The following is a 25330-nucleotide window of genomic DNA, read 5'->3' as shown; positions in this document are numbered from 1 at the left end:
CCCAAAACAATCAACTTCACCTTTTTCTCAAGTGCACACGGAACCTTCTCCAGAATAGATCACATCCTGGGCCATAAATCTGGTCTTGGAAAATTCAAAAAAATTGAAATCATTCCAGTCGTCTTTTCTGACCACAGTGCAGTAAGATTAGATCTCAATTACATGGAAAAAATTGTTAAAAATTCGAACATATGGAGGCTAAATAACACACTTCTGAATAACCAACAAATCACAGAAGAAATCAAAAAAGAAATCAAAATATGTATAGAAATGAATGAAAATGAAAACACAACAACCCAAAACCTATGGGACACTGTAAAAGCAGTGCTAAGGGGAAGGTTCACAGCATTACAGGCTTACATCAAGAAACAAGAAAAAAGCCAAATAAATAACCTAACTCTACACCTAAAGCAATTAGAGAAGGAAGAAATGAAGAACCCCATGGTTAGCAGAAGGAAAGAAATCTTAAAAATCAGGGCAGAAATAAATGCAATAGAAACTAAAGAGACCATAGCAAAAACCAACAAAGCTAAAAGCTGGTTTTTGGAAAAAATAAACAAAATTGACAAACCATTAGCAAGACTCATTAAGAAACAAAGAGAGAAAAACCAAATTAACAAAATTAGAAATGAAAATGGAGAGATCACAACAGACAACACTGAAATACAAAGGATCATAAGAGACTACTACCAGCAGCTCTATGCCAATAAAATGGACAACTTGGATGAAATGGACAAATTCTTAGAAAAGTATAACTTTCCAAAACTGAACCAGGAAGAAATAGAAGATCTTAACAGACCCATCACAAGCAAGGAAATCGAAACTGTAATCAAAAATCTTCCATCAAACAAAAGCCCAGGACCAGATGGCTTCACAGCTGAATTCTACCAAAAATTTAGAGAAGAGCTAACACCTATCTTACTCAAACTCTTCCAGAAAATTGCAGATGAAGGTAAGCTTCCAAACTCATTCTATGAGGCCACCATCAGCCTAATTCCAAAACCAGACAAAGATGCCACAAAAAAAGAAAACTACAGGCCAATATCACTGATGAACATAGATGCAAAAATCCTTAACAAAATTCTAGCAAACAGAATCCAACAACATATTAAAAAAATCATACACCATGACCAAGTGGGCTTTATCCCAGGAATGCAAGGATTCTTTAATATCCGCAAATCAATCAATGTAATACACCACATTAACAAATTGAAAGATAAAAACCATATGATTATCTCAATAGATGCAGAGAAAGCCTTTGACAAAATTCAACATCCTTTTATGATTAAAACTCTCCAGAAAGCAGGAATAGAAGGAACATACCTCAACATAATAAAAGCTATATATGACAAACCCACAGCAAGCATCACCCTCAATGGTGAAAAATTGAAAGCATTTCCCCTGAAATCAGGAACAAGACAAGGGTGCCCACTCTCACCACTACTATTCAACATAGTGTTGGAAGTTTTGGCCACAGCAATCAGAGCAGAAAAAGAAGTAAAAGGAATCCAGATAGGAAAAGAAGAAGTGAAACTCTCGCTGTTTGCAGATGACATGATCCTCTACATAGAAAACCCTAAAGACTCTACCAGAAAATTACTAAAGCTAATCAATGAATATAGTAAAGTTGCAGGATATAAAATTAACACACAGAAATCCCTTGCATTCCTATATACTAACAATGAAAAAACAGAAAGAGAAATTAAGGAAACAATACCATTCACCATTGCAACAAAAAGAATAAAATACTTAGGAGTATATCTACCTAAAGAAACAAAAGACCTATACATAGAAAACTATAAAACACTGATGAAAGAAATCAAAGAGGACACAAACAGATGGAGAAACATACTGTGTTCATGGATTGGAAGAATCAATATTGTCAAAATGGCTATTCTACCCAAAGCAATCTATAGATTCAATGCAATCCCTATCAAGCTACCAACGGTATTTTTCACAGAACTAGACCAAAGAATTTCACAATTTGTATGGAAACACAAAAAACCTCGAATAGCCAAAGTAATCTTGAGAAAGAAGAATGGAACTGGAGGAATCAACCTGCCTGACTTCAGACTCTACTACAAAGCCACAGTCATCAAGACAGTATGGTACTGGCACAAAGACAGAAATATAGATCAATGGAACAGAATAGAAAGCCCAGAGATAAATCCACGAGCCTATGGACACCTTATCTTCGACAAAGGAGGCAAGGATATACAATGGAAAAAAGACAACCTCTTTAACAAGTGGTGCTGGGAAAACTGGTCAACCACTTGTTAAGGAATGAAACTAGAACACTTTCTAACACCATACACAAAAATAAACTCAAAATGGATTAAAGATCTAAATGTAAGACCAGAAGCTATAAAATTCCTAGAGGAGAACATAGGCAAAACACTCTCCGACATAAATTACAGCAAGATCCTCTATGACCCACCTCCCAGAATATTGGAAATAAAAGCAAAACTAAACAAATGGGACCTAATGAAACTTAAAAGCTTTTGCACTACAAAGGAAACTATAAGTAAGGTGAAAAGACAGCCCTCAGATTGGGAGAAAGTAATAGCAAATGAAGAAACAGACAAAGGATTTATCTCAAAAATATGCAAGCAACTCCTGCAGCTCAATTCCAGAAAAATAAATGACCCAATCAAAAAATGTGCCAAAGAATTAAACAGACATTTTCCAAAGAAGACATACAGATGGCTAACAAACACATGAAAAGATGCTCAACATCACTCATTATCAGAGAAATGCAAATCAAAACCACAATGAGGTACCATTACACGCCAGTCAGGATGGCTGCTATCCAAGGGTCTACAAGCAATAAATGCTGGAGAGGGTGTGGAGAAAAGGGAACCCTCTTACACTGTTGGTGGGAATGCAAACTAGTACAGCCGCTATGGAAAACAGTGTGGAGATTTCTTAAAAAACTGGAAATAGAACTGCCATATGACCCAGTAATCCCACTTCTGGGCATACACACTGAGGAAACCAGATCTGAAAGAGACACGTGCACCCCAATGTTCATTGCAGCACTGTTTATAATAGCCAGGACATGGAAGCAACCTAGATGCCCATCAGCAGATGAATGGATAAGGAAGCTGTGGTACATATACACCATGGAATATTACTCAGCCGTTAAAAAGAATTCATTTGAATCAGTTCTAATGAGATGGATGAAACTGGAGCCCATTATACAGAGTGAAGTAAGCCAGAAAGATAAAGAACATTACAGCATACTAACACATATATATGGAATTTAGAAAGATGGTAATGATAACCCTATAGGCAAAACAGAAAAAGAGACACAGAAATACAGAACAGACTTTTGAACTCTGTGGGAGAAGGTGAGGGTGGGAGGTTTCAAAAGAACAGCATGTATACTATCTATGGTGAAACAGATCACCAGCCCAGGTGGGATGCATGAGACAAGTGCTCGGGCCTGGTGCACTGGGAAGACCCAGAGGAATCGGGTGGAGAGGGAGGTGGGAGGGGGGATCGGGATGGGGAATACGTGTAAATCTATGGCTGATTCATGTCAATGTATGACAAAACCCACTGAAATGTTGTGAAGTAATTAGCCTCCAACTAATAATAAAAAAAAAAAAAAGAATTCAAGTCAACTGAAAAAAAGAAAAGAAAAGCAAATGAAGCTGTGCAGTTAACAAAATCACCTACTTACTTTATGCTTTGTTTACAAAAAATTCAGTGTTATTATAGGAAAGAAAGAAACTAGACATACATTATGGGCATCTCTTAATGACCTGCTCATTAACTGTTGACTCAGTGGACCATCTACAGTCTATTCTTTTGCCAAATACTCTCCTGTTGCTATCTCTTTCCACCTTGTACATGTTTTCAAGATGGACTTTTCTCAGATGCCATCTCAGATTTGATTTTTACTTTGTGAAGGAGCTGTTATTTTTATGTTTTCTCCACTATTTTGTCTAACCAAGAGCAGAGGTTTTCTAAATTAGAAGGAAATGGTGAAAGATGGAACAGAATGCAATATTATAGTTAAAATGATAATTATTAAAAGTTATACAGCAACATATATATTTATATGATAATACTACCTTTAAGAATTCAAAATTTTATCTACAATATGAAGACAATTAAAAATATGTAGATAAGCAGAAGAAACTATAGACAAAGATTAGCAATTATGAATCATTAAAATATCAGAATGATGAGTGATTTTTTTCATTAGTTCAGGTATGACGACTGGTTTCAGTTTTCAAAGAGTGTAACAGGGCCAGTGGTTGGCTTTGAAACCATTTCATTGTGATGAGGAGGGTAGTCATCAGCAATGCTACTCCAGGGGAGGCTGGCTGCTGTCATTACAATTCTTCAAGTCTATAGATACAGTCTGATGACTGCCTTATTAGGCTCACCATCTCTATGCTAACTCTAGATACAGAGAGTAAGAAAGAATTCATGGAGCAAGGAGATTTTGGTCAAATTAACCAGTGTCTATTATGTCTATTTTCACACTTTTTTCCTACAAGAAAATTGTAAGTGATAAGCCTGCTAATATCACTCAGGAGTGATAACACAGTAGACATAAAGGCAGTCCTCCACTTTATCAGGCTCCCTGGCTTTTATAAGAATTAAACACTGTAGTTTCATTAAAAATGAAATACAATCTACACTTATCTTTTTAGTTTTTCCACAGTAAAATGGAATATGAAAACTTCTCCCTAGTAGGCTGTTTCACTGCTTTCATTTTTCACCTGTTGGCTCATTGGTAATCTTATTTGTCAGTTCACAACTACAATTTTCTCTCTGTTGGATCCTTATAGTGTTTTCTTGATCTGTTTTAGCCACACAGATAATGGGTTAAAGAAGAAATCTGGGAGTTCATTTACAAAAGTAATTGCTGTGCATTCATATTCCAACTCTATTGCTATTAAGAGAATTTACTGAACTTCACTAGGCTTTCAATTTTCTTATATGTAAACTGGGAACAATAATACTACTTTTCATGACAAGTTTTCAGGAGGATGAACTAATCCAATATATGCAAAGTGATTAGCGTAGTTTTTGACAAGTACCAAGTATTCGCTAAATGTCAGTACTACTTTAGTTTTAGCATATGCCATTTAGGAAATGAACATGAAAATTACAGCTTTAGTCATCTTTATTTGTGTTAGGAACCTACAGTGAAGTTGTAACAATATATATCATTAAATTCCTAAATATCACAAACAAAAACACAAATTTCCAAAGATAATGGCTTAGCCATTTTTAAGGTGCAGTTTTAGACTATTCAAAAGAAAATTTTTATTTCAAAAGTTTGATAAGGATAGCAATTATAATATAATCTTGTCTTTGTTTTAGGTGTCCAAAAAACCTTGCTTCTTTTGATGAAAAAACTGTTTTGTTTCCTCCTCTTATATTTACTTTTGCAAATCTTTCTGTCTCTTATTTAAGCCCCTTGCTCTTTTAGAAGCTATTAAACCTTAATTATTCTTGCCATCACTTTAGGGTTCTTTTATGTTTTAAGAGTATTTCTTAACTGCCAATTTTCAGAGTCTTCTTGCCCTGATCAATTCTATCTTTATACACCTCTCACCTCTCCTTCCCCTCATTTCTAACCCAAGGATCCAGTCCAAACTACTTTTCCATATAATCTCCCCTTATCAGTTAACCAATCTGTTCCATTATCTGCTAGATTTATAGAATCCTAAATTTTTGAGAGAAAAAAGAAATAGCGTTGACATACTGAGTACCTGACAGATAAGACCAGAACCCTCAAGAATAACCACATGGATTCTGTATTTCACATAATCAAATGAGAAATTGGAAAACCTATCCTTAGAAATTCCTAATTCATCTACCCTTGTCAAAGGGAGAAAATTTTAGTGGCAACAAATATCTTGTGAAAGAGAATTTTTATTCATCTAGATGATGCCTCCAACAAATGCACTGTTTGTGAAATACTACAAACGTATGACTTTCTAACATTCTTGTCATAGAAATAAAAATTGTGTCCTCTTAGCTGTTCAGACCCTTTGGAAAACTAGCTATGGCGAGGAGTAGCTAAAAGTTCACCAGTTCGTTATTCCAACTTATTCTTTCTGAAATTAAATTTGGAATAAGTTCTGGTCAATGGGATATGGATGGAAGTCATGTCCACAATTTGGAGGCCTGGCCCTAAAACCCCATGTCTTTACCACATTTTCTCTTATTCTTCTGTGGTGACTTAGGGCAGACATGATTTTAAAATTATAGTTTAATAAAATTAGAAAATCCTGAATCTGCAACTCACCATTTAGGGGAAAGCTCCCAAGAAGAGTTCTTTGACCTCTATCGGACTATGACACAACCAAGGAATTAATCATTACTGTACTCAGCTGTTGAGATTTCAGGGTTTATTTTTCACATAAGCCTAGTATTAAAAACAAGCTGTGTAGCTTGGGGTAGTCCAAACAATGACTAATTTAGAAATGGAAGCCACCCCATCCAAGAAGACTATATAGATTTTTTTCTTCAGTCTATGTTTTCTTTTAATAAATTTACATTAAAAACATTAAATTTTAATCCATGGTATAATTTTACCCAGTGTATTTTATTCTAAGAACATAGCTTTGATACTAACCTTGGTCTCTGTGATCTTCCTTTGGATTGCATCCATTGTGTAGGGACCCTCCTTCCATGTCTCAAGCTTGGCTCTGGCCTGCCCCACCACCTGCTCGGCCTCTTCCTTAGCTTCCAGCCATTGTGTTGAATCCTTTAACATTTCATTTAACTGCTGCCTCCGGTTCTGAAGGTGTTCCTGTACTTCATCCCACTGACTCTGAATTCTTTCAACTGGAAGAGAAGGAAAAATGAATATGTGGGGGTAAATGCTAGTCTGGAGACGACACATGAAATTTAACATCCAAATATTATCTCACATTTTATATTACTTATAAAAGAAATCACTCGTGGTGTTATAGCTAGCATGACAGACAGTAGTATTTCTTACTTTTTTAAAAGGCAAACATGAGTTTTTATTAAGTCAACTTCCTGAAAGTGACCTAGAACATCAATAGTATAAGTGAAAAATTTAACTATGTCTGTTCATCTCTGGAGCAAAATATGAATAACCTTTTTGCAAGCTCCTACAACAGAATGTCCAAATCCCCCACCCTTATCACTTCAGTGCCCAGCAGCCTTACTTCCAATACCATCGCTGACATTTGGTTGCTTGCAGGCTTTGTGTTGGCCCCAAGAGTATGCTTTGCTATCCCCTCTCCACTCTCTCACCACCCTGCCTCCCAGAAGCAGCCTCTCATCAATGGCTGATGGGAGGCCCTGGGGTATGAATATGATAGCACCCTTGATGCTAGGGAAGATAACTCTGAGATATGTGATTTATAAACGTTCCAGAGCTTTCCCAGTGGGAAAGTGCCTCTCTAGTGGGTCATCGTGGTAACCTGCTTGATTATGCATCATCCTTAATTGGCTGTCTTGCCTTACCTATCTCACTTCCTCACTCCCCTATTGATATTTCTCTCAACTCCCAAGTAAACCACTTGGTTGCAAAACTTTTTTCCTGCATATTTAGAAACTTCTTGTAACAATATTTTAGAATTCATGCCAGTTATATTCTACAAGTAGGACAGACTTACACTGAGGCTATTTTTTGATATCCTTGTGAGTCAAAGATAGCAATTCCCTATAGATTCTGCTCTGGAATATTTTAGAATATTCAAAATAAACATGACAAGATTGTTTTTTCTTTTCTTTGAGGGCCATGCAATCTTTTCTTTAAGCTGATTTCATAAAATGGAAATAATGCCATAGAAAACAAGTAATAAAATCACTATTTTATTCCTTAAGCAGGAAATATGACATTCTAGAATTTTCCCTAAGTCTGGCAAAACACCATATATAATTGGTTACTAATTTCTCTCATACCGAACTCCTTCCTTGTTTCCACACATTGCCAATGCAAAGCTCTATCATTTTCTGCCTACATGTTTGGGATAGACTACGTAGTCTCTCTGCCTCAAGTCTATTTTCCAATGTAACTTGCACATTGTAGACCCAGAAATAAGCAAGGTCAATCTAATCACCCCACTCCCTCACTTAAACCCTTCAATGTCCCCACACTGTCCTGTGGAATATCTCAGCTTGATATACATGTTCCTCTGTGATCTGGCCTGGATAATCTGAACGATTTATTTACAAAGGAACAAATTATAGCACAATCAGGGTGTAGGAAAATCACCAGAGATAATATAAGAAACTGGATCTTGCAGCAGTGGAGATGTTACTACATCTAGGCCCAAGACATCAGGGGAGGGAGAAGTGGCCAGAAGCTGAGAATCATAAGAAGAAAGCACCTTGAGAAGAGCAGTAACCTTTTGTCAAGGGACATAGCCTGAAGCAACTTCATGGGTGGGGAACTAGGAGAATAAATATCCTGACCCCTCTGCCCTTTCTCTTCTATTTCCTACTCCCACTCCCCAGTGGCTAAATCAATTGGAAGCCAGAGGACACGGCAGACCACTGATGACACACATTAGCCTCCCAGAGTGGAGAATGAGGTAGAGATGGGCAACGGATAAATAAAATGTATACAGCACAGTATTGTGCTTCTTATTTCATGGCATAAACTTAATTCTTCTTAATTAAATCTGTTGTTGCCTCTCTTAAATTATTCGAAGTTATGAGTTAAAGAAGTATTTGAGATATTTTATAAATAGCCATCAGGGCTAAATAGACCCCACAAGGCTAGTGCCTGTGGCATGAATGAAAGAATCTGGTGCCTGGAATAGGTAAAACTGAGTAAGTGACACTCGTGATAGATACTGTTTTATTGAGTTCATTTTGGTTTGGGTGTTTGCTCTGCATCCCAAATCCACTCAGCATATTATATTTCAACTTTGCTTAACATGTCACCCTCTGTTTAAATGTCAGTACCTCCTTGTAATCTATGAAGATCATTTTTTTTTGTTTGTTTGTTGCATTGCTGTTGTTCCCCCACTGGGTAGTATAGCACTTATTATAGTTGAGATTTACAGTTATTAACTAGTCTGTTTAATCTTCAGTTTACAAAATTACTAGCGTAAATACTATTATAAAAAAGCAATTTAAAATATAAGCAAGCATCTCTTTAAGTGTTCTGGAATTTATTATCAATCATAGAATCAATTGATAACCTGATTGCAAACCATTTTCCAACTTATCATAGCAGGCTATTTTGCTCTGCATAGCTGGCACTTCTTTATTTTCCTTGGCCTATTGTTATATGCATATTACATGTATTTGGAAATATTAAAATTGACTTTCCTCTAAAAGCCTATGATTACAATTTGCCTTAATTAGCCTTAATTGGTAACATTTTACTATGCTATTAAAATGTTTAGAATGCCTAGTATTTTTTGAGAAAAACATGGTAAGCCATTTGCATTTATGCCAGTGAATATTTTGTGTATCTTATATTCATTTCAACAGGATAGACATAATTTATATTTTTAAAAGGCAATCACTTTATATGAGAAAGAAGGAAAGCAGTTTCTCCGATCATGTGGGTAGATATTTCTTAATTGTGGAAAAAGAAGGAAGTGTCTATAGTCTATAGCATCATTTCAGACAAACATACCATTTGAATGCCTGTTCAATCACAGCAATGAAGGTATTCATCCCCAAGGGTCACGTGTGTGTAAATTAGTAACAGAAAATGGTTTACTGGGTACGCACTCCACTAAAGACGTGCTTTCTCATCTCTGACCTTCAATTGTGCATGATCATGAGATAATACTTAAAGAAACAGATTTATAGGTTACTCAACAATCCATCTACCCCCCTGCATCAATATTTCCATCCTGCCAGTTACCATTTTCTTTACCATCTATTGATACCAGGCATTAGCCTAAGCACTGGGGAAACAATGGAGTCTAAGATTCCCTGGCTGTTGGTTGGTTGGTGCCTATTGAATGGAGGTGCTATTTATTATCTCCTCAAGGAATAAAGGGGCTTCCCTGATGGTCCAGTGGTAAAGAATCTAATCTGCCCGTAATGCAGGAGACCAGGGTTTGATCCCTCGATCAGGAAGATTCCCCTGGAGAAGGGAATGGCTACCCACTCCAGTATTCTTGCCTGAGAATTCCACAGACAGAGGAGCCTGGTGGGCTCCAGTCCATAGGGTTGCAAAGAGAAATGGCTGAGTGACAACGCTTTCACTTTCACAAGGAATACAGATCAACAGTTCTAAGGAAAAGGCAATGAGTTCAGTCTTAGACTGATCCAGTGGAAAGTTCTGAGGATCTTCCTTATAGGACTATCATTTCAGTCAGTTGGACTGAAGATGCTACAGCATAGCTGAATATTTTGGGAGACAGAGAAATCCAGGATTAGAGATCACTAGAGAAAAGTAAAAATTGAAGCCATCAATATGAACACATTCTCATTGGTATGGTGTATAGATTGAGCAAAACAGAGGGTTAAAGATGGAGTCCTGGAAAATACAACACAAAGACAGGATACAGCATAAGTAGTCAATCAGATGGATGAATGGATGAAACATGGATAAGAGAAAATTTCAAAAACACAAGTGTGGTTAACACTTTTATATACCACAGACGTCACAGGAGCTAATACAAATCATAATAAAATATTATTTGAATACCCTCTCTGCTTAAAGTACTGTGTTAAGCTCTTTACATGTATTAACTCATTTAACCACCATGATAATCTTATGAGGGAGGTATCATTGTTTGTGTCATTACTGTTGCTGTTCTCCTCATTTAACCGATGAAGAAATAGGGACTATGTTAAAGAACTGGCCTACGGTCATACAGATAGTGAGTGCAAGAGCCAACACCTGGACCTAAGCAGTCAGATCTCCCAAAACCCATGCCAAAAGTATCCACTGGCTTTGACCACAAGAGATTTCCTGAAGACCATGCAGAAAATGATTTTAGTAGAGCGGTAGAAATCTTACTGTAGAGAACTGACAAGTCAATCAGCCAATGATGGATGAGATGTAGGAGATAACTGCCCCTTATTGATAACAACTGTCAGGTGTATTTTTCACCATCTCTCAGACTTAAGGGATTCCCTGGTGGCTCAGATGGTAAAGAGTCTGCCTGCAATGCAGGAGACCTGGGTTCAATCCCCGGGTCAGGAAGATCCCCTGGAGAAGGAAATGGCAACCCACTCCAGTATTCTTGCCTAGAAAATCCCATGGACAGAGGAGCCTGGTGGGCTACAGTTCATGGGGTCACAAAGAGTTGGACATGACTGAGCAATTTCACTTTCACTCAGACTTCACTAACTGGGGCTGGACTCTAGTTGTCCACAGCAGTAACCTGCTCAGTAATTGGCTCAATTACTGGCTTCTTTCCTTTACATATTTCACTGTCCTGCTCTCCTACTGGTACTGCCTGAGATCATCATACAAGTAAATCATTGTTACTTAAGTCATTGTTTCAAGGTCTGCTTCTAGGGGAATCTAGTCTAAGTTAGAATTTTATTCATTTAAAAATTTTCTTAGAGCATAGCCCCATGATTGGCACGTGGTATACTTCTCATAACTGCCAAATGAATTGTCCATTTATACTTTTTCAAGTATCCATGTTTCCTCTCTAGAAAAATGTACAAGTGCTACAGGTTGGCCAAAAAGTTCACTGGGGCTTTTCCATACGATGCTACAGAAAAACCAGAAGGAACTTTTTGGCCAAATCAACACTTCCAAAGTTAACTCTTACGCAGGACCTTGAGTCTTTCTTCTCTGAAAGCAATCACCGTCTCTTTATTGCATTTCAAATCCATATAATTTGAATACTTGATTAAATCTTTCAGATTTCCCTCTTTATTTTCCTCTTACTTTCTACAATCTCTATTATAAGCAAACAAATATTCTCTGGGCATCCTTTGTTTTTGATTTAATGCCTTTGCATTGACCATATTTTCACGTATTAAACATCTTTAATATTCATGTTTACTAGTGGAGTAGTCTCATCTGATTCAAAAAATCCATAAATTAATAATAACTGTGGGGGGAGGAATCCAGTAAGTCAAAACTAATCAATGATCTCTCTCTGACATTCTTAAAATAAACTGTAGGTCAGAGAAAATCTGCTGGCATGACTTTTTGCCTCAGTCTGTCTTTTTAATTAAATCTTAGACTAAGCAACATAGACAAGTGCATGTGTTTATTGGATAAGGATATTTTTATGGGCATTTTCAAATTTTGAAACATACTGAGCTCCAGAGGATAATCACAACAATAAACTATCATATTGTTATTAACATAAGTACAATCAGATGAATACTAGAAAGACAGGCAGCAGATGTATCACCCCTTGTGAAATAACTAACCATATGTGAGAATCCATTTTGCAGAGCAGAAATTATGGAGAGATTATTTTCTTTACAAAAAGATAAACACCAGAGATTTCTCTAGTCCACTTGTCAAAGATATTTAAACATGATTTGACTTATAGTCCACTCCCAGGTATATAGCCCAGAGAAATGCATACTTATATTCACCAAAAGATGTACAAAATTAGAAGATTGTATCCACCTTGGAAAGTACCCAAATTCCCATCTACCATACAGTGGAATTGATAAATACCTTGTGGTAAATTTATCAATAGAATACTACCCAGCAATGAGAATTAAATATCTACATCTATATTCAATAAGATGTATAAATCTCACAAAAATAATAGTGACAGAAAGAAGTTAGCCAAAATCAAGGACATACTGTTTTATTCTATTTATAAAATGTGCAAAACCAGGACAAAGTGAGATGATTATAGAAGTCAAGATGGCTGTTACCTTTGTGGGACTGGTAGTCACTGCAAGAGACATGAGAGAGACTTTTAAGGGTCCTCTAACATACCTTTCCTTGATTTGGGTGCTGTTTACACAGTTGTAATCAGTTTCTGCACATTCACCAAGCTAGACATTTATGTGATGTGCCCTTTCCCTCATGTATATCGTACTTCAATAAAAAATTAATAATATATTTTCAAGACTTGTAAAATGTATTATACATACTACTTTGGAGAATTCATCTTTTTGAAAAGGGCTGATGTGAAATATATATTGCTTGGGCAGATATGAATAAGAGATGCAATGGTTGCACCAAGGACACAATAGGATTGAGTACTTAGATTTGTGTGATAAAGAATTTTTGACACTCACTCACTGGAGAGTGAGTAAGACTAGAGTCACAGAACCAAATCAGTCCATAGAGACTAACGGAGCAGCAATCAGTTATGCAAATTTAAAAAGGCAATGTAGGGAATTTCCTGGAGGTCCAGTGGATAGGAATGTCTGCACTTTCACTGCCAAGGGCCCAGGTTCAGTTCTTGGTTGGGGAAATGAGATCCCACAAGCCATGTGACATAGCCAAAAAAAAAACAAGAGTATAATTGATACAGCTATCCTGAGTAGACCCTGAAGAATATATACAGAGGAGAATTTTAGAAATTTTTTAATCTATTTCATTTTTTCAAGGAATGAAAGTAAATACAAAATCTGAAGATCATCAAAGAGAAAAGTTATTTTGGAGATGGACCATCAAGGTAGTTAGAGTTGGTAACTGTTCATAATTGGGCAACAATTCAAACTACAGAATTTCACCATACTTGCAACACTTCACCCATGGTATTAATGACAGACCAAAGATATATTATGGCAATGTACTTGGTCCCATTCTGTAGATTTATATTTATATCAGACTCATCTGACATACAAAAATGAAATAAGAAGAAATATATGTTTATAAACTCAGATAATCAGCACATGTTGGTAACTGAAGAGCCACCCTAATGTGTGTATTTCTTCTTTCAGAGGTCCAATAGGGTAAGCTTCTCCAGGGAATTGTGCAGTAAGTAGATGCTGGATAATGAAAGGAATAAATAACCAATGCCAGGGCTTAGGATGACAGACTGAGACTCAGCATGTGTCCTGATTTACAGATTTCCAGAAGTGTCAAATTGGAAACCAAGCAATCATGTCAAGAACCACAATACTGCAGAGAAAGAAACAGTTCAGTTGATTGAGTACTAACCAGTCTTTTACTTCAAGTTTTTAAGCTAGCTATGTTTGATTATCAATATATGATCTTGACTGATATAAATTCCCTTAACATCTTTTCTAAGGGAAAATGTTCAAAACTGAAATGATTGAATTTGTGAGTGTATATATATATATATATATTGCTAGAGAACAAAGAACAGCTCTGTTCCAATTTCTGCCCTCAAGTTACTGTCTGAGAATTAGAAGTCACTGTGACTAAGTTTTAGAAAGAAACCTTGACTAGCAGTTAGTAATGGGCTGTAGCCCTGGATTTGTGATGAAATAGCCATTGTAGTTTGCATAAGTTGATTCATCACAGCTTCAAGTTCCTCAGTTGCAAAACTGAAATAATGATAGTTGCACAACCAAAGAATCATCGTGAAGGTAAAATTCAACAATGGATAAAAGACTCAAGGACCATACTAAAGGAAGGTGTTATTGCTTCTCTGTACAGACATTACAATCACCAGCAAACATTTGTAATCTGCTAGAGGGAGCACTCTGTGGATCTCCATGAGTCTGCAGAGTATATAAGAGTTCCAGGTAGAAAGCACTGAGCTTAAATATTTAAATTACAAGTAAATCTTTTGAGGTCATTTGAATGGGTAAAGAGTGTCATCTATTTAACTGTGGTCAACTGTAAGGAAATTTTTCCCAATTGAAATTTAATACACTGTGAACCATTTGTTAGTATCAGGAAGAAAATACGGTAATCAAAACAAACTGTTCCCTGAGGCCAAAATAGTCACCAAAAGGTTAGGCATGATCAAGAAGGGTACTGAAAACAAAGAAATCATCATTATTCTATTCTTGTATAAAGTTAGGGTACAACTATACCTTGAGTAATGTGAGTATATATCAATGTTTTATAGTCAAAGATTTATAAGGAGCCAAGGAAAGTGAAAGTAATAATGACCCAATTTGTAGGAAATATTAATATTTGTTCCTCCTAGGGGGTGGGAGGGAGGTTCAAAAGGGAGGAGATATATGTATATTTATGACTGATTCATGTTCTTGTATGGCAGAAACCAACACAACATTGTAAAGCAATTATCCTCCAATTTGAAAAGATGTGTTCCTTCTACTTCCACATGGAATTTAAACATGGTTGTGTAGAAGTTTTATCTGTAGTTAAACTCTGCAAAGAGAAGTCCAACATACACTAACCATGAAGTCGAATGTAGCTAGTAGAAATGGGCATTTACTCTATTTAGGAACAGGAGAGAGGAATGTGGTTCCTGTGCAAACAGAATACAATGTCTGAGAAGACATTTCAGACCAAAAAATTGAAAAAAAAAAGGAGGGGAATTATAGACAAATGATTAAATCCTAGCTGCTATGACTAATTTGAATATATGCTTCTCCTCTAAATCCCCCAAAAGCTGGAATTCAGGAACAGCCAAGCATTTCACTTTAAATTCACAGATGACAGACCCAGAACAAATAATTAAGTTAAAATATTTTATAATATCAGTCTAACATTTAAGGTTAGTTTGCACATGCCAAAGATTAGTAATTTAATGCTATTTTCACACTCGGTTTGCTCTCTGTAGAATGGGGATAATAATAACAAGAAAGTTAATAATCTATGAAGATTAAAGAAATGTTGGACACAAGACAATGAGCAGAGTATTTGGCCCCTAATTACAGGGGAAAGATAGGCAGTTATTCACTTTTGTAACACCATAGGACTTTTCAAATCCTGAGCTATTAAGTAAAGGTGGGTAGTGGATTGGATGATCCCTGGAGTTCTTTCCAGCTCTAACAGTCCGTGAAATACATGCTCCTTGATGCTTCTGTCAGAGATAGAAACTCATCTTACAAGGCTATTAGGAAGAACTCAGTCATTCCAGTGCCTGGATGAACAAATAGCATATAGACATCTGTATCATTTCCCTGGAATGATACTGCTTGGCAATCATATTCAGTCATGTTCAAATTCAGTTGAAATAAACCAAAGCCAACATTAAAAAGTTCCTTTCATTTACTATCATGATTATTTTCTGGAGATTTATCTTTTTCCTTCATCTGGGACATCATCCCATGCCTTTTCATTTCGATTAGCTTTTTGTGATTGTGGTTTTCGTTCAGGAGGCTGCAAGCTTGTCGTTCTTGTTGCTTCTTCTGTCTGCCCTCTGGTGGATGAGGCTAAGAGGCTTGTGTAAGTTTCCTAATGGGAGGGCTGGTGGTGGGTAAAACGAGGTCTCTCTGGTGGCAGGGAGTGCTCAGTAAAACTTTAATCCAATTGTCTGCTGATGTGTGGGGCTGTGCTGCCTCCCTCTCAATTTTGTTTGTCCTGAGGTGACCCAGCCCTGGGGTCTATGGGCTCTATGGTAGGGCCAATGGCAATCTCCAAGAGGGTTCACACCAAGGGCACCTCCCAGGACTGCTGCTTCCCGTGTCCTCCACCCCCTGCCCTCATTCCCACAGCAGGCCAATGCTAACCCATGCCTCTACTGGAGACCCTCCAATACACGTCCAAATACACGACCTGCATGCAGGTCTGGTAAGTTCTTGTGGAGGTCACTATTCCTTTCCCCTGGATCCTGATGTCCACAAGGTTTTTGTTTGTGCCCTCCCAGAGTGGAGTCTGTTTCCCCCAGTTCTGTGGAAGTCTGCCATTCAATCTCACTGGCCTTCAAAGTCAGACTCCCTGGGGATTCTGAGGCCCTTTACTAGATCCCCAGGCTGGGAAGCCAGATTTGGGGCTCAAAACCTTCACAATTTCTTTGGTTGTGAGAACTTTTTTGGTATTATTATTCTGTTTGTGGGTTGCCCACCCACTGGGTATAGGATTTTATTTTATTGTGATTGTGCCCCTCCTACCACCTCATTGCAGTTTCTCCTTTATCGCTGAACATGGGGTATCATTCTTGGTGGGTCCCATGGGCTTGCCAGGTGGCGCTAGTGGTAAAGAACCCACTTGCCAATGCAGGAGACATAAGGGATGCAGGAGACCTAAGACATGTAGGTTCCATCCCTGGGTTGGGAAGATCCCCTGGAGGAGAGCATGGCAATCCACTCCAGTATTCTTGCCTGGAGAATCCCATGGACAGAGGAACCTAGTGGGCTACAGTTCATAGGGTTGCAAAGAGTTGGACATGACTGAAGTGATTTAGCATACAGACACAGTGACCTCCTGTCAATGGCTGTTCAACAGCTAGTTGTGATTTTGGTGCTCTCACAGGAGAAGATGAGCACATGTCCTTCTACCAACCAACTACATTGTTTTAATCCATTTACTATCTTTATTATTTTTACTTGAGATATAACTGACATATAAACTTACATTTGTTTCAGGTAAACAACATAATTAGATATTTATATATATTGTGAACTGATCACTGTAATAAGTCTAGCTAACATCCAAAGGTTCTTTCCTTTCTGAGGTGATATTATTTTCCTTTCTTTCGATAGAGGTATGTGTCACACAGGTGTACCCATTCATCAATACTCATTGACTGTACATATAAGATTTGTACTTTTGACTCTATGCAAATTTTGCCACAAAAAACAAGCAAATAAAACAACAAAAATAACTATAAATGAATGCTTAGCTCTAGTTAATGATAAGCATGCTGAAGTGCTTAGGGGTAAAAAGTACTGATGTCTCTAAATTTAGTTTGAAATGCATCAGAAAATTGTAGGGACTGATGGGCAGAGAAAGGGATGAATTTGCACAGCACAGTCTAGGTGGCAGGTTCAGAGACATTTACAGTTCTTTCAGCTTTTCTGTGTATTAGAAATTTTCATTATAAAATTTTACAGAAAATGCTCTCTCACAAGCACAGAGCAGCATATTATTTAAACACATTTCTGAGTTATTAAAGCCACTTTTCAATTGAGAAAAAATACCATCTGTGGAACACAGAAGTTTAAAAGACAGTAAACAGAATTTATAGGGGTGAAAATGACTAAATATTTTGTTTAAAGTCACATGTACATGGGGAGGATTGCTTACTTTCCTAATCAACAGAATGTCAAAGATCATATTATATCTCCTTGAAAGTATGCTGCATATTCTCATAGAGAAAATGAGTTAATCTTCTGACAAAAGCTCATCTGTTTTGGTTATAAAATATAGGAACGTGTGTTTTAGTTCCTATATTTAAAGAAAGATGACTTAAGGAAAAAGGACCACATTTTTTGCCACTGGTTGGAGAGTTGTAGATTTATAAGAAAATACCAATATGCAATCATAATGGAACTTGTAAATTATTTTATTAATTACATAAATAGGCAGATGTTGAAATGTTATTTGGTCATTGAAATGAATCAACTTAAAAAATAATGGCTTCCTTTGGCAAAGGGGAACTATTGGTTGAAAGGAAAGCTTAAGGTTGGAAGAGAAGCTTCATCTATAGCTATGTAAAAATATTTCAGCTTACAATCTTAGGGCATTCACAAGACAGAAAATAAATTGTTTCAATGTGATATAGACACAACATATCACTGGACAATCCATCTGTTCAGCCTGTCCCCACCATCAACTAATTAAGTGTCAAATGTAGCAAATAAAGTACTAACAACTCAAAAGGGTGCAGCAAGAGTTCATTAAAGTGGAGCTAAAGAGTATCATTATAATTCCAGCACCACGAATTTATTACCATGTCACCAGCATGCAGTGCACACAATAAAACCCATCCGCCACCGCAGATCTGCACATCAAAATTGATGCATTTGTTGGAATAAAATATTTTTAAATGTGAAGAATAAAAAAAAAAGGCTTTTTCCCCACCCTCAACACACATTGAATTTCATCCCTACACCTTTTCACTCACTTTGATTTGATGAGTGCAAAAAATGCAAGTTACACCTGAAAAGCAAAGTGGGCTAACTTCTCACAAGCGCAGTCCACAGTCTAGCCAATTAAGTTAAGGAATAAAAATAATAATTCCTTGAACAGGTATCATGTGTTATAAAAGCAAAGTGCCATGTGTTGTCTACTAATGGACTTTTCTTTATTTCTAGTCTTCCTTACCCTCTTCTCTTCAGGTTTAGGTTTCTCTTTGCATGCATGCATGCTAGTTGCTTCAGTCATGTCCGACTCTTTGTGACCCCATGGACTGCAGTCCACCAGGCTCCTCTGTACACAGGATTCTCCAAGAAAGAATACTACAGTGACTTAACATGCCTTCTTCAGTTCAGTTCAGTTCAGTCGCTCAGTCATGTCTGACTCTTTGCGACCCCATGGACTGCAGCACTCCAGGCTTCCCTGTCCATCATCAACTCCCGGAGCTTGCTCATAATCATGTCTATTGAGTCCTACTCATGCCTAATTCCCTTCCTGTATTCAATATTCAAAATTCTTACATCATCTAAGAGAAATGATTTCATTTTTACCCATTTTCTATCTTCAATCTCAGTCTAGAACCTCATCTAAAAAGTACATAACATAAAACAAAACAAAACAAATATTCTTTCTTTTGCCTCTACACTAGCTCTGGCCAATCCTATGACTTTCTCCTTTATGAAAGAGTGGTTTATCTATACCAGGGTTACTTAAAGAATGGTTTGTGTACCAGCAGTAGCAGCGTTACTTAGGAACTTATTAGACATGCAGTATCTCAACAAGGGTTCGATCCCTGGGTCAGGAAGATCCCTGGGAGAAGGAAATGGCAACCCACTCCAGTATTCTTGCCTGAAAAATCCCATGGGCAGAGAAGCCTGGCAGGCTACAGTCCACAGGGTCGCAAAGAGTCAGACATGACTTAGTGACAGCATGCACACACGAATGCACACACTCAACTCAGGTCCCACTTCACATCTACTGAATTGGAATCTGCATTTTTAAACTAGATTCCAAAAGTGATCTAGGGGCACTAGCCTACACCCACTATTTCCACTTTCACATCCTAAATACCCTTCTGAATCCACTCCATTTTGACTCTTGCCACAGGAATTCCTTTTTAAGATGTGAATAGTAATCTTCAAATCACTACAGCACTGGAGATTATCTAGGTAAAGTCTTTATTTTTTCCAGATCTCCCTTCAGTACTTGCTATCACTGATGAGCCCTCCTTGAAACCTCCTGCTTGAAACCTTCCAATGATAAACATTGCAAGATTAAAAAGAAAGTTTTTATTTTACCTCTTTGGCCGCTCCTCAGCCTTCTCTGCTCATCATTTAAACATTGTTATTCCCAGAGGACCTTTTTTCTTTTTTACTTTACATATATTTACACATATTCCCTGGTGAGTTCACCTACTTACATTGTTTCATTTGCCACCTATGATTTGATCATAGTCAAATCTGTGTTTTTAACCTAAGAACTCTCTCCTCAGTTCCATATCCACATAGCCAACTCCTACAAAATTCTTTTAAAATATTCAACATATCCAAAATTGATCACATCATCTCTACCCTAGTCATTCAAGGAGAAATCTACAAATCATCTCTGATTCCTCTTTCTTCCTTATCCTTTAACCAAGATGCCAAGTCATTCATTCAACCTCCTTAATGGTTCTTCTAACCTCTCTATCATCTAGCTTCTTCTCTCTAGACTGTTTTGATTAAAAGCTTCCTGATGCTCTCTCTTATTTAGTGAATCATAGCCTCATGTGCACATCTGGGGAGCTTTAACAAATATCAATGTCTGGGCCTTATTCCCAAAGATTTTTGACTTAATGGGTTTGGCGTGGAGTCCAGGCACTGGCATTTTTAAAAGCTCCCCCCAGTGATTCTAATGTGCAGCCAGGACTGAGAACTACTGCTTTAAGACCAGCCTTTTGCACTCCCCATCTATCTTCAAAACTCTGGTCAGAGAAAACCTTTAAAGATGAAGATCTGTGTCTGTCAGCATTTATTAAATTCCTTTAAGGTCACCCTTCCATTGCTTTCAGTATAAAATCAAAACTCCTTACCTGACTTCCAAGATCTTTTGTAATGTGGCCCCTGTTTTATTTTCCAGTTTTTTGACTTCCATGACCTGTTGTGAACCCTATACGGCCACGTAAGAGTCCACAGGCAGGATGTGATTCCATGTCTCATGTGAATCTATGTTTTCCCTCTGCCCAGAATGTTCTCTATCCCTTTTCACTCTGCAGCACTCTGTTCAAAAGTCACTGCCACGGGTTATTTTTTCTGACCATTCTCTTCCATCCCACCCATGTCTTGTATCAGGGCTTGCATAGGGCATCCTACATTATGGTTTCCAGAGCACTAAATTCATATCATTACCTCTGAACACACTGATTATCCTACTTGGCAGTTGTCTATTTATTGTCTCTCTTACTTACCGAAGGAAAGGGAATGTGTTTTTCTACTCAGGGCCCAACCCAAATTTGGCCTGAGGGGAGTATAAAGGAACATGTGGAAACTTTAAAGTCAGAAATAAGAATTTATGCACTACTGCAACAACAAAAATAATCACAAACGTAGCATATAAACAAAACAAATATATTCACTTAATCAAAGTTATAAAAACAAAGCACCTGTTCCAATTTTTTTTTTTGGCCTTTATGAACATGGGGCTTCTGTATTAAGGGGGGAAAGAGGAAATGAATTAATGAAGTAGAGCATCAATTGATCACTTCAAATGCTTCTTCAGAAATGTAAAATGTGAGATCAAAAATAAAGATCGATCAGTTCTAGTTAATTTAATATATCTATGGTTATTAAGAAAAACATAGAATCAGCGATTATAAAGTCAATTTTAGACTTGGCTCAGCAGCAAAGGGCTTCCCTGATGGCTCAGATGGTAAAGAATCCACCTGCAATGCAAGAGCCATGGGTTCGATCCCCGGGTTGGGAAGATCTACTGGAGAAGGAAATGGCAGCCCACTCTGGTATTCTAGTCTAAGAAATCCCATGGACAGAGGAGCCTGGTGGGGTCACAAAAGAGTCAGACATGACTTAGTGACTAAACAACAACAGTGTTGGCTGAAAAGCCCAAAAGGAAAGGGTATGAGAGAATTGAACTGCCCTTCCCAGGTCCCATCTTGAGATAATCTTTGCTTAGTTAAACCTCAGCAACTTGTGAATGTTACAGTGAAAGATGTGAAGTATGGAGGAGATAAAAAGTAACCATTTCCCTCTTCTAATAATCCCAATTCAAGTGAGAAACTCATTTCATACAAAGTATGTAAATAAACTTTGAACATTAGTATGGCAATTCCTAACATAGTATGGCAGCCCCTAAAATGAAATGCTTGAGTGTATAAGGAACAATAAAAAATTCTGTGTATTGCTCCTACTATTTCCATTTATTCTGGGTAAATCATAACTGTACATCTGGACAAGAAAGACACGGGAGAGAGACAATACCTTGGTGAAGGTGTTGTTAAGGAATACAGGAACCGAATGGGGTAATTGCCTTAGTTTTAAAAGGAAATTCTTAAATAGAATTCCCATAGTAGCAGAAGAAATAGAGAAATTTAAAATGAGGTAATCTGTGTGAACAGTGCTTTATACTGCAAAGCTGTCAACAAACATACGGTATTGCTATTATTTTCTTTAAAATGAGAAACAGGGTAGCATTGTGCCTATACTATTTGCAGCAAGGGAATAGAGTCCTTTAAAAATATATAAAACTGATGCTTTTTAACCAAAACAAAAAGACACACAAACACTGCCTGAATTTGGTCTTAAGCAAGATTACACTTTTGTTCTGATAAGTTCTTAGAAATAAGGAGCCATCTGACTATCTGATAATGGTTTGTTTGTATACATGTATTCATTTATGTGTTTCTATGTCTATTCATCACTCATTAAAAATGTATTCTGGATGATCCACTATGTGTTTGAGACTGAATTAGAATGTATACAAAATCAAAGCTGCATAAGGAATACTAAACATAAGTCAACTATCCAGTTCAATATTGATATGCACTTGGAACCTATGCCCTTAAAAGAGAATCCACTAATCTGAATGTATCACTCACTAGGGAAAAAAAAAAGCTAACAGAGGGGACATTCATAGCTCCCAGTGGCGTTGTGAGTTATGATAAGGATTTTGGTCTTTTTCTTCAGTGCAAGGGGAATCCACTGAAAGGTTTCATGCAGCAAAAAGACACCAACTGATTTGAGTTTCAAAGGATTAGTTATATTGCTAATAAAGAACAGATTGGAAGGGAGGGCAAGCAAAGATGCAGAAAAACAGAGTAAGATGCTAGTATCGGGGTCCGGGTAAAACCTGATGGCTGGTAGATGGAAAGATAAGAACAGATAAGTAAGATATTGAGAAGATTAAATATATAAGACTTTGTCTAAATTCTTCCCTCTGTATCGAATGCATTGCCTGAGTACTTCATGAAAGTTTTTGACAGGAAATTAATGGGGTCATAAAAACCTTGCAATTCTTGAAAGGGGTCTTAGAAGCTCTGGCCTTCTCATATAATGATTTTTCCCTCTCATAGGAAATGATGGAACTAAGAGACTGTGACCATTGTTTTCCAGTAAGGTATGTATGCATAGTTTATTATGCTCCTTCCAGAATACAGACTACATGTGATACCTGCAAATTCTTCACTTAAAGCCTCTTTGTTGGGAAATATTACTTGCATGAGGGCTTTTTTTTATGGCTTAACTTTTGAGTTATTTTCAGATAAATAAGACAGAAATGTTGGTTCTTTTTATATCAAAAAATGGTGAAAAGGGTTGCTGTTGGACATCAACATGGATGCACAATTTCATGTTGACTATGAAGTTATAATAATTCCCAAAAAGAAAGGCAATGTAGACAATTTGCTACATGGAATGGATAAAGCAGGTAAGAGGTCAGAGGTGTTATGATGAGAGCTGTCATTCATATAGTGATGAGTAACTGAAGTTATGAGTGTAAGAGCCAAAGCCAAGCCTTGGGATACTCTGGAGACAGGCAGACTAAATGCAGGAAACTGAAGTGAGAGACTTGGGAAAGGTTACATTATTCCTGTGTTCAAGGCAACTGCTCTGGGGATGAAGATTGAGAGGTAGTCCCTAGAGCCTCAAAATGAACCTCTTTTGTTGTTGTTTTAGTCCCTAAGCTGTATCCAACTCTTTGTGACCTTATGCACTGTAGCCCGCCAGGCTCCTCTGTCCATTGGATTTCCCAAACAAGAATATCAGAGTGGGCTGCCATTTCCTTCTCCAGCCAATCTTCCCAGCCCAGGAACTGAACCCACATCTCCTGCATTGGCAGGCAGATTCTTTACCACTGAGCCACCAGGGAAGCCCATGAAGTTCTTTGGTGGTCATTAATAGCATCAGTGACGTGGTTACAGCATGGACCACAAGAGATTCGATATAAAAGGAAATGACAGAGACATGTTTTTAGAGTTCACTTTGGCAATTTAAGAAGCAAAATCAGACAGGAGACTTAAAGAATATGAGCTTCCTTACACAGTAAGAGCAAACACTTGAAAGAAGTAGAAGGTTAGGCAAAGTATCAGGAAGTTAACAGGAGTAGAAGATTTTATTTACAATTAATCCAACAAAAATCTGCTAAAATAAATTTGAAAAAAGACTAGATTTTACCCATCAGCTAGCTAAGTCAGAATATGGATTTCTATCCAGTTACTCAATACTTACTATTGCAATCTAATTATTAAAAGGAGTTTGCAATCTGTAAAATCTCTAAAGATTTCTTTCCCCCCAATTCTGCCAGTTTCCTACCATTTCCACCAAAAGTACTCCCCTCCTTTCTTTCATTGTCTTGAATTCATTAACATTCTTCCTAGCAACATCATACTCTCTAGCTTTCCTATACTCCAGGGTCCAGTTCAAAGTGCTTCCTTATTACGTGTAACAAGTGCCAGTGAAAAGCTCCAGCTTGGAACAAATTTATCTTTACCTTAGTCACTGCCATAGGCAGAACTAACATTGGCTCCAATGACAAGGATGATCCCATGTTTTACTCTTGGCTGGTGAGCATTTACTACAGTGCTCTTGAAAATTAGAAACACTCGTGCTATGAAGCAGTAGAAATTATGTAGTACACTAAGATGTTAGCCACAAATCCGTACACAAATTATTTCAATTTGAAGAAAGTTTAAGTAACAGCCTTGTCCTTAGGCACTTTGGTACACACAGATGAAGAATCTTAGATTTTTCCAAGACAGGTCTTAGCAAGAGTTTCAAAGCAAAGTTATATAGTTATTTTTGAAAACAAAATAATCTGATAGGAACCTGCCTTGCTGCCAGTTTCAATGATATTACCAACCTTCAATCTCATCGCTTTATTTTCCACCCTTTTACTTTTTCCCTACAGTAAATCTTTGCCTCTTGCTGCTTATTAAGCTAGCTGTTATCTGGAACCTAATGAAAGGATTTTTTCCCCTCCTCTGAGTCCAAACCTTCCTAAATAGCCTCTTCATTATTCTAT

The 25330-nt window shown here is 37.3% G+C and overlaps 1 protein-coding gene across 1 annotated transcript in view; it reads right to left on the bottom strand.

Annotated features, from left to right (window-relative positions):
* The window catches only part of DMD (dystrophin), a 2165569-nt gene that overhangs the window by 581016 nt on the left and 1559223 nt on the right, over positions 1-25330 (bottom strand). Inside the window, exon 52 of the mRNA XM_061137756.1 lies at positions 6605-6816. Coding sequence (XP_060993739.1) covers positions 6605-6816 — 212 coding nt within the window. The remainder of the gene's footprint in view (positions 1-6604; positions 6817-25330) is intronic.

The sequence above is a fragment of the Dama dama genome, chromosome X (genome assembly GCF_033118175.1).
Source record: "Dama dama isolate Ldn47 chromosome X, ASM3311817v1, whole genome shotgun sequence".
In the NCBI taxonomy this organism is placed as follows: domain Eukaryota; kingdom Metazoa; phylum Chordata; class Mammalia; order Artiodactyla; family Cervidae; genus Dama; species Dama dama.
Note: the sequence above shows the minus strand (reverse complement) of the source record. Positions and strands in the feature narration are given on the sequence as shown.